Source organism: Hydra vulgaris, chromosome 10 (assembly GCF_038396675.1).
Source record: "Hydra vulgaris chromosome 10, alternate assembly HydraT2T_AEP".
In the NCBI taxonomy this organism is placed as follows: Eukaryota; Metazoa; Cnidaria; class Hydrozoa; order Anthoathecata; family Hydridae; genus Hydra; species Hydra vulgaris.
Window position 1 is genome coordinate 29261452 of NC_088929.1, and position 18248 is coordinate 29279699.

At 28.5% G+C, this 18248-nt stretch overlaps 1 protein-coding gene across 1 annotated transcript; it reads left to right on the plus strand.

The window, feature by feature from the left end:
• Nucleotides 1-236: 236 nt before the first annotated feature.
• Nucleotides 237-17160, plus strand: LOC100210115 (E3 ubiquitin-protein ligase TRIM37). Its single transcript, XM_065807737.1, has 4 exons — nt 237-342; nt 2343-2430; nt 5110-5181; nt 16553-17160. Coding segments are annotated over exons 1-4 (504 nt in total). The 5' UTR covers nt 237-340; the 3' UTR covers nt 16895-17160.
• The last annotated feature ends 1088 nt before the right edge of the window (nt 17161-18248 follow it).

The following is an 18248-nucleotide window of genomic DNA, read 5'->3' on the forward strand; positions in this document are numbered from 1 at the left end:
CTTTTCATTGTCTAAAGACATCCACTTGTCTTAATCTATTATGTTGCTACTTTATTTCCATATATGTTATAGTGTTTTTATTTTTGCTGGTATTTTGAGGATGATCACTGCATTTATTTACTTTTGCATTTTTGTTTAATAAAAAGTTGTTTAAATATACATACATGTATTCAAACAAATTGTTAAATTTTTAATCTGTAGTTATTGTATTTATTTAAAAGTAAATAAAATAAATATATTTTTGGTCTAGTTAATAGAGAATCAACTTCATTTCACTGCTGAGAACAAAATATCTGAAACTAATCCAACTTGGTGCAACGAGCATGAAAATAACAATAAAATGTATTAATTATTTATTTTGCTATTTGAAAATGTTTTTGAAATACAAAGTATGCAAGTATTAAATATTTTGAAATATAAAGTATGCATATATGAAATATTTAATATCTCTAACTTTTTTTGTTTTATGTTGGTAAAACAGGTTATTAATGACCCTGTGTAAATAAATCGATAAACATGGTATCAAAAAAGCAAAATATTGATTAAAACTGATTAACTTAATATTATAAAGAATAACTTTAAGTTTAGTTGCTGTATTGACCGTAAAAAAACAAATTCTAAGGGTGGTGTGATAGAAATAATTTATCTGTTGTTTAAACAACTTGCCAAATATAATCATATAACAATTGTTTAGTTTTATTTATGGCTTAAACTAATTCAAAAGTATTATTAGCCAAGCTTTATTTATTTTCAGGACCAATGCAATCTAGATAAGAACTCTGGTTATGCTGAAGAAAATGATGGTCAAGCAATTTTCATTTTAAAATAAATTTCAAAATAAAAAACATCCAATTGGAAAATTTAATAAATAGCTGTATCCAAAAAAGTTTAAAAATGAATTTGCGTGAGTGTTACATTTTTGTATTTCTTCAATTCTTAACCAAAATATGCTAAATGTACTACAAAACGTGCTAAACAGTTTAAAAAAAAAAAAGTTTCTATAATAATAAGAAAAACCTTTTCTTTCTTATTATTATTGAAAATCTTCAAGATTTTTTATAAAAAAAGATTTTATAAATACATGAGCTTTATAGGCTACTAAAATTTAAAATTTTGGTTTGCACTTTTTGGATTTTCTTAAGTCATATTATATTTTTTCTTCAAAGATTTTTTCATTTCATGAAAATCATGTGATATTTATCTCCATCTTTAATGATCTTTGAAAATTCTTTTCAAGATATAAGCTGCGTATATGTATTTATCTTTTAAAAACGTTTTGTGGTGTAAATAAGCCTTCTATCATTATTATTTTAGGTATAGTATGCTGATTTTTATTTATTTTAATATTTGTTTCCAAATATTAAATTTAAATGCAAAAGAGTTAAGGAAATCAATTATTAGGAAAAAAATTCCTAAATAAAAAAGCATAAACAAAATAAAGATGCATAAACAAAATTAGGTAATTTAATTTTATTTAAAAAAAAGCAAAAGGTAATTTAAAAAAGAAGAAAAAAATTGAAAAAGTATTTTTCTTTTTAATTGCTAATTAATTGCAGCCAATTAATTAAAAAGCAGCCAGTGAAAATATTTCTGTTTAAATGCCTTTTTTTTTAATATTACATAAACAAAAGCATTTAACTCTAGAGTAGTGAAATTCACAATTCATGTATTTAATTATTTTTATTACTGAGTCATGGTTTTTTAATTTAACGTTTCATAAATTACATCACGCTCTAAAGGGTGGAGGGGGAAGGAGTTAGTAGTTTTGTGATGACACGTATGGGACTTATGGTTAAAAAGTTATGATGTTGTGATGAGGATAGTGGGAGTCAAAAAGTTGTGTGGCGTAAATTCATGGACATTCCCTTATAAATAAATGGTTATAAATAGTTATAATAAATAATAATAAATAAATAGTTATAATAAATAGAAATAAAGGGTTATAAATAAATATATAGTAATGGTATATAAAGTTTTTATTATTTTTTCATTTTTTGACAAAAAAATGAAGTTTAATTTGCATTTTATCAAAATGCACCATGATTTTTAAACCTCTTATTTTAAATAAGTTTTCCACTTTGACTATCTGTGCCTCAGAATATTAAACATTGTGTTTTTCTGTTTAGAATAATTCTGTTATAAAAAACTAAACAAACTGTCGCGTTGTCTTACATTATGAACTATTAATGATTATATAATTATAGTAATTGTGGTTAAATAGATGCTGTGGCGAGTTAAAAAGCGAAACATATATGAGTATATATCCGTTATTATACTTGTTACTATTAACTTGTTTTTAAATTTAAATTTAAAGTTGTATATTTTGCTACTTTTTTTTTTAGGAAATGTGTGACACACAAAGATAAAATGAGTGTATTTTGTGAAACATGCTCTGCTTATCTATGTCATAAGTGCATGTGTGAAATTGGGGTAAATTATTATTTCTTTTTTAAATTATTGGCTGAACCTAATAAATTAACCATACAGAAAAAGAATATGAACCAAATAAACATTTTGAAGAGAAAAAACAAAAAGTAGATGGGAAAAATTAAACTTATCAATTTATTTACTTAAATGATAGTATGCCAAAAATTAAATAACACCAATAGTTTATACTAAATATCAGTTTAGTATTATTATAAATTGAACATGAGGTCACCACTTTATTTATTTTTTCAAATAATTTTGTAGTCATACTAGATATACAAATAACCCTTAACCCTTTGAGTGTGTGATAAAAGTTTATTCTTAACCTCAACCCTTGTTTCTTAACCCTTTGAGTGCGTGATAAAATTTAAACGCCCATACAGAGAAATTAAACTGAAAAAAAAAATCAAAAAACAACTATTTTGAGTTTTAGTTTATTTTTTGTAGTTTTTAAAAGAATTTAAGAAATGCGATGTATTTAATTTATAACTGCTGTGTGATAATTAGAAATTATCCAGGGCACAGTCCAACACAACATGACTGACACTGCCAACTGGTGTGAACACGAGTTTGGTGCCCAGCAACACTTTTTATTTTTTTTCCTGAACCAATTTTGACAAGGTTATGACCATATAAAGGAATATTAATCGCTGTGTGTTGAGGAAATGGATATGGTACAATTGTACTTCTAGCCACTTCAATCTTCCTAGATGTTCTTCTTTTTGTAACTACTTTTACTGGTTGATACCCTCCAGCTAAACTTTCCACAATTGCCATCATAAAACTTATTGTAGACATGGGTTTATGTTTATTAGTGTTAAGCTTATACAATTGGTAGCTGTTTAGAATAGCCCTGCCAAATAAAAAAAAGGCAGCTTTTGTAGTCCACTTTATTGTCTGTCTGATCTGACAGGTACACGTAGAGCTGTGCATTTCCAAAATATACCCCTCCCATGGTTCGATTATAAAGGGCAACAACATTTAACTTCATAACTAAATTACCTCTTCTGTTATGCATTCAGTGAAACCTGCTTTGGCAACAATAGACAGTAATACAGGTTTTTTTTACCATCTTGGTATGCAACACATATCAAAGAACCTTTTCTATATTTGCAAACTTCTTTGTTTTTTAATTTTGTTTTAAGGCAGATTTCTGGCAGACATTTTCTGTTTACTCTCACTGTGCCTGTTACTGTGGTTTGATGTAGATATAGATTCAATAGCAGTTGTAGAGAAGTATAATAGTTATCAATACCTAAGTGATAACCTTGATGGAGGAGGTTGGTTTGACACAAAAAACGAAAAACAAAGTTGTAAGTCATACCATGGGCAACAGCTGCTTCATCTAGATCTTTTCCTCCCTTGAAAAATTCAAACTGAGATAAATAACCATTGGTGCTGTCTAAAACACACCAAAATTTTATTCCAAACCAAGAATGGTGCTTGTTTGGCATATATTGGCGGAGATGTGGTGTCTTTTCATTGTAACCAATCATGCTCTCATCTATAGAAATATCTTTTTAAGGAATATGAAAATACAGAAATTTTTTGTTGAAATGTTCAACTAAATACTGAACTTTATAAGTCTTATTTAGTTGTTGTTGATTAGGAATATAAGGATTAGGATTAGGAGTTATCAGTAAAGTGAATAAGCTTAAGCAAAAGTTGAAAATGGTCATGATTAAAGTGAGTAACAAACCAGGTAGTGGAAGCACAAGGATGACTAATATCCCAATATAGTTTCATACTAGCTTTCTTGATGAGACCCATATAAATAACAACACCAAGGAATGCTTTTATTTCTAAAAGATTTGTTTTTCCTTGTTTTATCCATACATGACCTATCGACAATGGATGAGATCTCAAATGTTGATGGTTACTTTGTATCCATGCATCAGCATACTGGTTGGTATAAGTTACTAAATTTTCCAAAAATTCTATTGTAAAAAATAAGTCGACATAGTCAATGGGCTTTGACTCTGGTGAAATAGTATGTTTGGGTCCTGGTACACCAGTAAAAGGAAAAACATTTGGGCATTTGGACATTTGAAAAACAGAGTCTACATAAAAAATAAAAATTTCAAATGCTTAGATTTGGTGATATATTTAAATTAAATAATATTGTATACAATTTTTCAATAAAAAATATTGTGCCTTCATCAAATAAGCTATCATCATTGCTACTTAAATATTCTTCGCTTGTACAACTTTCTTCTTTTGAAAAACTTTCTTTGCTGTCACTCATCTTTAATATGAAATATACACAAACAATATACCAAAAAATAGAAAAAAATGTGCTCTATTTAATGGTACCATTTTTAATTTATGAACACCGGCATTTATGCAGAAAAAGTCATAGTTCTGAAGAACACTTTTAAACCCACAATTGTGGCTCTACGTGGTCTGACGGTATAGCCACGATCGTAACTCCCTGTGCTCAAAGGGTTAACTTTTACAGAGCTAAACCATATTTTAAATATAAATTAAAAAGTCTGATCTTTACCAAAAGTCTAATAAAAACAAATGTAAAGAAGTTTCACTTCAATTTAGTAGCCTTGATGTTGTTTATATACATTATTTTATACTATTGAATATATTATTTTTATATTGTTGTGTGTAATTTTGATTGACTTGTGATATTAAATTGTTGAAAAAAATTTTTATTGGTGGTTATTTTTCCAGCACTTTCAACACAGCTTTTTACCATTAGAATTTGCTTATGAAACACCAATTTCAGAGATAACTGATGATGAGGTATTTATATTATCATGATATACAACTTAATTTTATGTTATAATTTATATTTTTGTTTTATAGATAAGTTTAAATTAGTCCTGATGATAACGTTATTTATTTATGACATTAACTGTTCCTATACATTGGCAGGCAAAGCTCTCTAGCCTGATAGAAAACAACTAATCTAGGTGAAGAAAAACTCTGATATAAAACTCCCAATTTAGTTTAAAGTAAGGGAGATAAAGTAAGGGAGATAAGGAAATAAGAAGTATAAGAGGTTTATAAATAAGAAACTTGTAAAACTTAGATGGTAATTATTCTTGTGACAGTATCATGTTTAAATTACTCAGTCTTGATCTGCAAAACAGGTTACCACTAAGAAGGACACCCTGTTTATAATGAATAAGTTCAAATACTCTTTTATCTTAATACATATACTCCATCAATATCATCATATCCTCCATCATAATTGTGCATTATGATTATTACTACATAACATTAAAAAATTTATTTATGTTAATTTAGGTAAAAATAATAATTGTTATGCATGCTATTTAAATAACTACTTTTTTATGTTTAATGATCATGTTTCCACACTTGAGTAGTTTAGACAGGTTTCCATAACTCCATTTTCCTATTTAAATTAGACATGGCAGTGTTAAAGCATTTTTTTACAACTTTAATAATTTATTTTAAAATAAAATTTAAAAATTTATCAAAAAAGAGTCTTAGTTCAAATAAGTTTTACTTATTTAAAAGGATTCCCAAGTGCTGTGACAAGTTATGTTTATTTTGTAAAGGAACATTAGAAAATAAGTTTTGAGTTTATTAAAATTACCAAAACAATTGATTTATTGAGATGTTAACATTTATTGTTTTGTCAATATTCTTCCGGTTGAGAGGTTAATATTAACTTCATGAATCTGCATAGTTTTTTCCGCTGTAAAAATATCTGGTCTAAATAATAAATGTGCTCACCTAGTGTTTTTAGATGTCTGACGTTTACGAAGGAGAACACACAAAATAAAAATTGTAATTAAATGAAGACCGCTTTTCTACTTTGTTTTATTTTGATGTCTATTAAAGTATTTAGTTTTCATTTTTCATTAGTTTTCATTTTTTGTGAAATCAAATGTTTTTTCACTATTTCTTACTAAATTAAAAAAAAAAAGTATTTTTAGTTTTAAGATTTTGTAAGCAGAACTTGTTTTTAAGAAATATCGGTATAATTTTTAAATATACATATCTTATATTTATAGCACTAATATTAGTTTTGTTTCATATATATAAGTTAGACTTATATATATTCAGTTATTATACATTTTATACAGGGCCATCCCTAGGCGCCGCGGCCTGTGGGGTGCCATGGCAAATTTTCGGTCATAGAATTTTATGGATATTTATGGTTGTGTATCTACACAAAGTCCTTATGTCCCCAGAAAAGTATATTTTTTACTTTTTAGTCCTTTATAAAAATCTTCTTCATGAAAAATTTCTTTAAATATATTATATTTGTTTACTATTTTAAAAAATCCATTTGATTTCCATTTTAAAAATGCTGTTTTTAAAAAGTTTTTTGTATATAATTTTAAACGCTTTCTTTTGTTTAAAAAAAGTTTTTTTGCATTGTTTGTTAAATTACTTTTTTTTTTAATGATTTTGTTTATTAACGCTGAACTTATGTTTATTTTGTGTGGACAATAACATAAATAAAATGATAAGACAGTAAGTTATTTAAAATGTTGTAGTAAAAAGGGTTGCAAACTGTAATCATAAGTGACCTTAATGATGAATTAGAAAACTTACATTGTGGAGAATTTATGTTTCCAGAAACAAAAATAAGGTTTTACACTGTTAATTTGAATTTGAACATTGTTTTATTGAAGATGTCAAAAAAACTGTCAGGTGTTCAGAAAAGAAAATTAGCTTAGGACTCTGAAGCAGCCAGTAAAGCTGTTTTAAGTAAAGTGCCAGGGCTAACACATTTTTTTCTTTCTCCAAGTTCTTCACAATCTTGTGAATCATACATTTTATGTGATGAAAATTCCTTTAAAACATCTAGTGAGACCTCTACTTTGTCTAAATCTAACCAAGAGGAAAATAATGTAAGTAACCCTCTATTGTGTAATTCAATTCCTTCAGCTAGTTTTGCTATCTGCTCATCAACTTCATCCTTGGACATTTGTAGTCAAAAATCTCAGGAAGGAAGAAAATCAAAGAAAGACAAAGAGTCTGAATGTAGTTTGAAGATAGTTGCAACAGATAATAGTATCACATTAGGGTGTGTTGATTTTTTTTTTTCAATTTCAAAAACAGCAGGGTTACTTTTGGTGAAGAATTTTATGGGATTCTGAATCTGCAAAAATAAAATTAAAAAAAAAAGTCTTGCTGGATGGGTCAGCGTTGTTTTGAATGGAAAAATGACTAAAGTATCACTAATTAACAGCGGAAAACTAGAATTAAAAAAAAATTAACTCAAGATTAACTCAGTAATTGTTATGTTGAATTTAAAGAAAATTGATTATTTAGTTCAAAAAGTCATAAAAATAAACACAGAAAAGGAGTTTTTGTAAAGGGTATTTTTACAAAAATTATGGTACTTTTTTCATATTTTAGACAAAGAATGTTACGCTAAAGTGTGTTTTTTTGCTGTTTTTTATCAAACTTTAAAAGTAAGGAAGTTCGTTTTTGAGAGGAATTTTTTGGGGAATCTGAATCTGGAAAAAAAAAATGTCTTGCTGGGGAATGTTTAGTTTTCAACGAGAAAATAACTAAAATATGAATAATTAAAGAGAAAAAATTATAAATTAAAAAAAAAACTTTTTAAAAATATTTGATAAACTTAATGTAAACTATGTTGAACTTTATGAAAATATCATATTTTGTTGAAAAGTAAAAAAAAAATGAACACATAATAAAGGGCTTTTGCTAAGGTTGTTTTTAGAAAAATTAGTCCATTTCTTCATATTTAAGACAATGAATGTTATCGTAGGGTGCGCTGTCTAATAATAAGTCAAACAATTTTGTTAAAAAAAATGGCATGGCCAATCTGGAATAACCATAGGCTTGTGAAAATATTTTCTAACTTGTTGTGAGGCTTGTGATAAGTAGTGGTTCGTTTATTGAATCTTTCCACTCAATTAGATTGGTCAATTTATCAGCATCAGTATTGATGCATGGGGTTTTGCAAATTCTTACTGAATTATCTCTGAACTGAGAATCATCATCTTCTTCCCCTCTAATCTCTAGCACCTTTTGCACTCCTAACTTTTGTTCTTCTTTATCTTTGGAGTACGAAGAGACTGAATAATGCATTTACTAAATGCAAACCATGCAGATCTCTTTACAGTTTTCATTACTATGCAACAACCTCTTTTTTTTGATATTTTAGTTGTTTCAATTGGAATAAAATATGCCGAGGTCCATCTAACCAGGAATGTTTTACCTTTATTTGAAACCAACAAGGAAAATACACACCAAATATAAAGTCAATAAATAAACATAGATTTCAAAGGTTTTTTCTGTTAGAAAATGAATTGAAACCCACAAAAAACGTTTGACTGTAGTGAGCCATTTGTAATGAAACTGGACCTATTTCAAGGTTTATTAAATTTTCAGGTAACACCCCAGATCTTATTGCTGTTACAATTCTGTATCCATAAGCCTGATCAGCTGAAAGATCATTAAGTATTTTGTTTAGCAAAACAATAAGTGGTTAATCTAAAGTTACTTTTTCAAAGTTTTTGTTTGCATCAAAAACTTTGAAAAAGTAACTTAAAGTAACATTCTGTTACTGTATCCAGCAGTTTTCCTAATTCACCAGACTATTTATTGTTTGAAAGTGTTTTTCCGTCTAATTCAACTATTAGATGTCTGAGAGGTAGTTCATTAGTATAAAGAACGCATATGAGCCAGTTCAACCTTTTATTAAGTTTTAGATCAACAAATATATGACATCTAGTATTCACATTTGTTGAATCATCGCTCAATGCTTGTATCGATTTGTACATCATATTGAATCATCCATTTGACTAAATAATTGGCTACTATTTCGGCATTTTTTTCTTCAGTTAATTTTTTTTTGGTGTAAAATGAAACAAAAGTTTGCCACCTGGTTCCATGCATGTAGTCTAATGTTCTTTTTTAATAGATCCAGGAAAAAATCGACAGGATCCTTCTACTTCTATTTTTACTTTCGTAAATCTTTTCTACTATCAAACAAAGTACAATTGATGTTCCTATTGTCTATAGATTTTAAAGTTTCGTTTTTTAGTTCAATCATGACTTTAGCTTGAGCTCTTATTATTTCTTGATGGTGACAATAAGCTGTGTATCTTTCTCAGAAACCAATCCAGCATCAATCCAGGCAGCTGTTGTCAAAGCCGCAGCAGTTCTAGAAGAAACTCCGTAGCTACAAATACAAATATTTTTAATTATATTTTAATGAAGAAAGTTTTTTTTTTGATTTAAAAAAACACAACATATTTTACCTGAGGCTAGTTATTGCGACATTTCGAATACTTATAGTATTATGTTTAGACTTTTTTACCTTTAAAGAACTTGAAGTAGTAGGTTCTGTGTTGAATTCTTCGTAAGTGAGCTCATCTTTAGTCATTAAAAAATGATTGTTTTATTTGTTGTTATGCTCTCTGCCGTTTTTCTCTTAAAAGCTTCTTTATTAGAATGATTGTATGCGGTAGTGGTGTAGTGGTAGAGCGCTCGCTTTATAAGTAAGAGGTTCCGAGTTCAATCCCCACCACGTCCCTGGTAGTACCGCGCTCAACTTGTTTCTCCGCGCAGCGGCCTTGTACGTCAAGGTTCATGTTTCGGAGTTATAGAGTTGAGAGAGGGTTATAACCACAACTAAGTAGCCTCCTCGTCTGTAGTGGCCTTCTCGGCCTTGGGAAGTGAATTAAGAAAAAAAAACTAGTAAATCAAAAAAAAATTCTTTTTTCAAATCCATGCTTTATGCAAGCAGAATTCTATTGGGCCTAGAAATTCTTTTTTTGTTATCTTTTGTAGAAGGAAAAATTACTGTTACGTTTTTAAATTTTTTTTTTATTAATTCAGTGTTCTTATGGGGAAATACAAATTAAATTTTTGTTAACTTAATTAACTTTTTTTGGTCAAATTTTTCCATTTCCTTGTATTGTCATCGAAAATGATTAAATGTGCAAAATTTGAGCAAAATTGGTTGAGAAAAAAGCTTTCAAAAATTGATTTCAAATTTTGTGGCACACAAACATATATATATATAGAAAGTAACCTTATATAAAGCATGGAAGAAAAAGTAGCGTGTTTTAAATTTTTGTTTTTTAACTTAATAACTTAAGACTTAAAAAACAATAGGTTTTGAATCGCTGCGCTTTAATGTCTTCGAAACTGCAAATAATTTGCAAATCAATGATTTTTGTGACGTAATACGCAATTCATATCAAATAAATAAAATGTATGGGGAAATACAAATTAAATTTTTGTTAACTTAATTAACTTTTTTTGGTCAAATTTTTCCATTTCCTTGTATTGTCTTTGAAAATGATTAAGTGTGCAAAATTTGAGCAAAATTGGTTGAGAAAAAAGCTTTCAAAAATTGATTTCAAATTTTGTGGCACACAAACATATATATATAGAAAGTAACCTTATATAAAGCATGGAAAAAAAAATGATTATATAATGTTTTTACTTTTCTGTTATGTTCAGGCATATCTTTGAAAGCTATTTGAAGCAATCCTTTAGTACTAACTTTATCTCTTTCAGTTTTGATATAAAGGATTTCTTTATTAGGAATTTTATACTTCATAAAGCAGTTGCATGTAATGTGGGCTTTTTGTTTACAAATATAATAACTTTGCATCCAAGTTCTTTACAATCAAAAATTTGACACTTACAATTTAAGATAATATAAATTCTTTTTTATTTTCTTTATATCTTTGTTTACAGATATTAAAAATGCAACCTTCCAAGCTTTTATAAATTTGTACACAATATTCTTTTCAGAACATATAATAGGAGCTTTAAAATTAGCGTTTGCTTTTTGCCACTGGGTAATAACGGAACATGCTACCTTTTTTGTCATATCTTTTATTAAAAAAATTCTGGAGTTTTTATTACACTGTTCTCTAAATAGAACTGCATATCAAAGTGTGTCTCTATATGTTGGAAGTTCAGAGAGTTACAACTCCTTTCCTGTACCAATGAATTCAGTTAAGGAGGTTTTCATGTTTCTCGTTTTTACCATTAACTTTTTGTTAAAGGTTGCCATAATTTTCAGTATTTATTTTAGCTTGTATATAATCAAATTTTTTTTATATAATCTTATTTAATCACTTTTATAATCAAAAGTATATTTTATTGACATACTGTCACTTTTTATAAGTAGTTGTAAAAAGTTATTAGATAAAAAAAAAAGTAATTCCAATTAAAAACTTTAATAGCTCTTGTTAGAAGAAAATACAATTTAAAAAAAAAAAAATTCTTCACAAAAATCAACTACCCTTTTTTTAAAACTTAATAAAAAGTAGAAAAAAGTCAGCGCACTCTACGGTAACAATCTGTCTAAAACACGATATATCGAAAATTTTTCTAAAAGCAACCTTCACAAAAATCCCTTATTGTGGTTATTTTTTTGACTTCTTTACTAAATATAACATTTTCATAAAGTTCAACACGTTTTATATTGAATTTATCAAATATTTTTTTTAATTTATAATTTTTATAAACATATATATTTTTTTTCTAGATTCAGATTCCCCATAAAATTTCTCTCAATAATGAACTCCCCTTACTTTTAAAGTTTGATGAAAACAGCTAAAAAGCAACACACTTTACCATAACATTCTTTATCTAAAATATGAAAAAAGTACCATGATTTTTGTAAAATTACCCTTCACAAAATCTCCTTTTCTGTGTTTATTTTTATGACTTTTTGAACCAAATATTCAATTTTCTTTAAATTCAACATAAGAATTATTGAGTTAATCAAAAATTTTAGAAATTTTTTTCTTTTAATTATAGTTTTCCCTTGTTAATTAGTGATACTTTAGTCATTTTTCCGTTCAAAACAATGCTGACCTACCCAGCAAGACATTATTTTCACAATTTTTTTCCTGCAGATTCAGAATCCCCATAAAATATTTTACCAAAAGTAACCCTGCTGTTTTTGAAAAAAAAAAAAAATCGACACACCCTATCACAATCACAACAGCTGTTTAGCGCTGTTTAAAGTGCAGACTCTTATCTAATGACCCCTTTGCTTCACAGAAACGCTTGGCTATAAGAGAGAGATTGAACCATCAAAATGGATCCAATATCTTTCCTGAAGAACGATATCCTAAAACCGAAAAATGCAATTTCTCAAATAATTTTCAATATAGGGTAGCAAGAAATGGCGAAAAAGTGAAAAGGAGATGGCTTATATACTCTCCAAAAACTGATTCAGCTTATTGTCTACTTTGTTGTTTGTTTGACCTAACTCAAAAATCATATTTTGGGAAAATAAAGGTTTTAACAACTGTAAAAAGTTCACAGAGCAAGCCTAAAAGCTGTCAATCAAGGTCTAGACCTAAATAACTGTGGAGGTCAAGGCTATGACAACAGGTCTAAAATGGCAAAATTCAAAAAGGTGTTCAAGCTTCAATTTCAGCAGAATACCTATTGGCATCATTTACACCTTGTGGTTGCCATAGCTTAAACTTAGTTACATCAGACAGAGCTAAATCATCAGTGAAGTCTATATTGCTGTTTGGAATTATTCAAAGAATCTCTACAACTTTTTCTACATTAATCAAGTGATGTTGCATTATTAATGACCATTTTAAAACAATAAAATTGAAGCAAGTTTGTGAAACCAGGTGGGAAGCTAGAATAAGTTATGTAGCAGCAATTTGATATTGATACAATGGCGTTGTTGAAGCTTTGGAAGCTCTTTTTAAAAGCTTTTTTTTAATCTTATTTATTTATAAACTTTTAATGAAAACAATGCCAATAGAACTGCTTTTAAACAAAAAAAATAAACTACCACTATACCCATTTTGTTCCATCTTCTAACCAGCTGTAAACCATTCATGGAAGCTCCATGACAATCTTAATAGAAACTCAGATTTAATTTGCTGTAACATCTTTACACCATATGTGACCCATATGGCACCCAAATCTATTCCCAGCCCAAACCTAATCCCAGCTCAATCTCAGCTGGGACCCAGTTGGAATGGTTAACTGGGTTGTCAGTAATTAATGTTTTCATTTAAAACTACATTGTTTGAACTATTTGATTTCCTTAACTTATTAATATCCTTGAATCGAATGTGTATATTTATCTTTATGCTAGATTGATAGGTGGTGTAAGTATTAAAGTATTGGCAGTAGCACAAAAAACTTATATATGCAAGTATTACTGGAGGGAGGGGGCGCTGCAACTATGTTTGCCTTGGGCGCTGCCAATCCTAGAGACAGCCCTGGTTTTTTAAAAGGTTGTATATAAAAGCATTCTTCTACATAAAAATTAATTGCAAAAGGGAAAATCCAAACATACGGTTTATAACTCAAGTTAATTAAAAGAACTTTTTTGTACTGACGTCATTTATTAACTACAAAAGCGCATTAATATGAACAGTATTTTTTTAAGAATTATTTATGAGTGAACAAAACTTGTCTTGGCACTTGGGATCAATTTAAACTTTATCTGGTAGATCTAGTGCTTATAACTTAACTTCTATTTGTTTATTCTGTATACACTAACACTTGGTATTCTTGGTGACTAATATGTTTATCTTCAAAGTGCAGTTCTTCAAGTTTAACAACTTCTTTAATAGTTAATCAGCATATACCAGACTGTTTGGTGTAGTTAAGGCAATTTACAAATTATTTGAATTCTTTTATTTGGAATTAACATGATTTTATCAGCGTATTATGTCCAAACAAGAGCTTTAGATGCTATAATTTTCTTTGTTTCAGGTTTTTTACTATTTAAAGAAACTTTTCTTTTTATATTCTCAAAACTTTTTTAAAGAAACTTTTTTTTTTTATACTCTCAAAAACTTTTTACTACCCCTAATAGTGAATCTAAAGAACACCATTTTGGAGTCTTTTGATCACTTTCGCTTATCGTCGTTAACATGAACTTAGTTAAAGTCTTTTGAAAAAATGCCTTAACCCACTATAGGTTCAAGTTCTAATCGGTTCTGACCTATATTAACTATATATAGTTGTCAAAATGCAATATTTCTATCAATTTTCATAAAAAATACCAGAATTCCGACCAAAAAAGTGAAAATGAAAGAAAATAGAAAAAGCATTTTTAGCAACATTATAATCAAACTATTAGAAGTATTTGTTTTCTTTTTAAAGTTGTAAAGTTTTTGTGCAAATAATTTAAGCTTCGTTAAGTGGCATCTCTTAATTAAGTGACATTTTTATTTTATGATAATATTATTTAGTTTTAAAGAAAAACAACTGAAAATATTTAACTGACTGTATATAAGAAAATTAAGTAATTAATTTTATTCATTATCACATATATTATGTTGTCTTTGATACTGAATGTTCATCAAAAACAGGTTGTACGCAAGTTATACAGCATTTCCTAGTTTATGCTTTCCTAGACTTTGTTCCAGCTTCTGGTCTTGGCAGCATAGCAACTGCCAACAATTGGAGAGGATCCACAACTGCCATAAGTTACTTGGAGCTAGCTGCCACTTCAGGTAGTGTCACTCTGCATCATCTAAGCGTCAATTTAACTGCACCTCAAAGAAAATGGTTTCTCATCAACATTTGGTTGATACTGCAAACTTCAATTGAAGTCATAAAATGCTTATTAACAAGATTTTTCAAGAATTTTCAGTTATTGCTTGTCCTGATATTCTCTCATCATGTGAATGGATAATTGAAGCACAGCTGATACAACAAACCTGTAGCTTGCCACTTTCCGTAGCAAGCTACAGGTTTCTAAGGTACAGGTTTCTTCCTGCTATGCAGAAACAAAAGGTTCCTGCATAGCAGGAACTTTTTATTTTTTATGATGGTACCAACCAAAGTCATATTTGAAGAGTTCAATACCTTAGCTAGTGGCATAGCTGTAAAGAAATTTTTGGTACAGAAATTTTTCCAGAGCTTTGATTCAAACTGACAAGGTTTGTAAATGTTCACTAACCAATGTTTACTTGGCAGACACCATTTCTGTTGGTTGGTGTTCTGCATGGGTATTTTTGTTTTCAATTATGAATAATCTGAGAATCGTCTTGAAGTTAAACAAATACTTCTAATAGTCGTCTTGATCATAAGACTTAGTAGCACATTATAAGAGGCAGAGCATCAATTTTCCACATATCATTCAGATTCTTTTTGCTGTTTCTGTGTAGACCATTTGCAATCAGAATGTCAAAAAATGCATTGAGCTCATCTTCAGTAAATAGCTTAAAAGTTTTTTGTGGTGGCTTCTTGAAAGTATATGAAACCTTTTGTATTAGAATGTTGTTGAATGCATCAGAAACTTTTTTCCTTTTGATTTGTTTCTCGCAATATGTGTCACTAACTTCTGAACTCATGATTGATTTGAACAGCTCTTTTGTTAGAGGACCACCTATTTGTTGTTGAGTGTTATGAGATCTTATTGGTGCACTTGGCGGTGGATTACTACGCCAATCGGTTCCACCTTTAGTTGTCCAAATGTTATCAACACTTTGAGATAGAGGTTCATCCTTAACACTTTTTTCTGAGTAGTAATCTTCCTCCTGCTCTATGACAAGGAGGAAGACAACATAAACACAATATGTCTAAAAAACGTTTTAATACCTTTTAATACATTTTTTAGTTCTTAACGTCAAAAACGCGTCTTGCGTTTACTGGGAAATGTTACTGAAGTATAGAATTAAAGACTCGACACAATATGATACTAATCTTGTACTTTGATCCAGCTTCTTAAACACTTATGATGATTTACTGCATAAGTTTTCAATAATTTTGGTTTAAAAATAACAATTGTAATATAATTTAAATAGCAACTTGTAGATGGTTCTTCAACAGTATATGTGCTATTATTTTATACAAACATAAATTAATACCTCACAATAATATCAATTTGAATAATAATTTATACAAAAAATATATTGCTCAAAAGAATTTATCAACAATCAGAAGATAAATAATATTTTACAAAAGTTAAATATTTAATGTATATATCGGAGAGCATACTTGAAGTAAGTATTTTCATACAGAATATATGAAGGTGTAATTATGTAGTTCGACAAAGGTTATAAATTTAAGAAAAGGCAAAAAGTTTTGATGCTTTGAAAATTTTTGAAAAAAGAAATCTTTGAGTAACACTCAAATGCATCAGCTGTAAGTAAAATGTATTTTTTTTTTAATATTAATTTTACATTTTAATATTTTTCAGGCGAATTCAGACTTAAATCAAGACGAATCAAATGTCGAAAAGTTGGTTTTCCAGTTGCAAGACATGGGTTTTGAAAATAGTTATGGAAAGTTGCGCAGCTTGTTGCTTATGAACAATTGTATAATTGAAAATGTAGTCGAAGCGTTGAATATTGAAGACATCATTGAGAACAATCTAGAACGACACTGTCAGAAGAAATCGAATCTTGAAGAATCAATTTGTCAGTTGAAAGAAATGGGTTATGACAATAGTAATGGGAGGTTGCGCACATTGTTGATAATGAGTGGCTGCAGCTTAGATAAAGTGTTTGAGCTACTTAGTACTGATTTCTTCAAGTACTAGGTACGAGGTAGCTGAAACAATGTTTTCGTTATTTTCTCTTTTATTTTATTAACATTTTTATGTTTGCTTGTGCCTTTAAACTTCAGTTTATTTTTTTTGTTTCTTGTCAGTCACTGACCAGAAACCAAAATTATAATTATCAATTAAAAAATGAACTGAAGTTTTTCAATCAAATATTTATAAACTTTTATTTTATAGTATAATACAATTTTATTTTTATACTGTAATATTTTTGTAATCGATAAAAATTGGAGACTTTCTCATTATATTGTCTATTTCTGTTAAGTAAAGTTACTAGGGTGATGACTTTTTAACTTTTATTCTTAAAAATCATTTTCTGTAACAGGAATGAATGAACATTTGCCTATTATTGACTAAAATGACCTATATTCCAATAAAATATTGAAAAAGGTCACGCACAAACCAAATTGAAATGTAATGTAGACCATTTTAGCGTAATATATATTTGCTTCAATAATATTTATATATAATATAAGTCATTAAACCCACTTGTAAAATAATTTATATACTACATATTATTATGGAGACAGGCTCGTACCCTGGGGGAGTCGTTGGGTGCAATCGACCCCCCTTTTTGTACCAAGTGGTCTTTGTTTCACGCAAATTTGGTTATAAAAAACTAACAAAATATTTAATTTTTACTCTAAATCTTCGTTTTAAAAAACGAAACTCCCTAAAAAACTTTGCGGTACTGCCCCGAGAGAATTGTTTGGAATTTTCTAGAATATTGTATAACATGCTTTCGAGAAGCTCCTGCAGAGTTGTAAAATTTTCTTTAGTTATTTTGCAATGTGGTTTAAACTGATATATAAATGAGGTGCTCAAAGCAAATAGTTAAGTTTAAATTAGCTTAATTTTGTGTCAACACTATTGTTGTCTAATTCAAAGAGATCTTGTATTATTTGGTGAGCTAAATTGATATTTGTGCTTTATACACTAACATATAACTGTGCATATAATATTTAATTAGTGTCTTACTTTTTTTATTTTCTATAATTTTAAATTGCTTGTTTTTAAATAAAATATATGAAAACTCAGTAACAGTTTCTTTAATTTGTTACGTGTATAATATTTACATTTAGGCCTTTTCTGTTTAAGTTGGTGAGTAGAATGTAACATGTCGTTTAAAAAGAGCTCTTTTAACACTAAGAAGTAAGAAACTTGAATAAAGAACTTAATCTAGTTTCAAGAGCCATCATAAAGAGGCAAAGTGGCAATTTACGAAGCACCCTTGAGTGAAAGATGTCGCATGCGCCAAATTTTTGTCGAGCTTTAACCCCTATAGAGCATTGAACTTTCCTCGTGCATATGATCAAGTTATTTGTGCAAAATT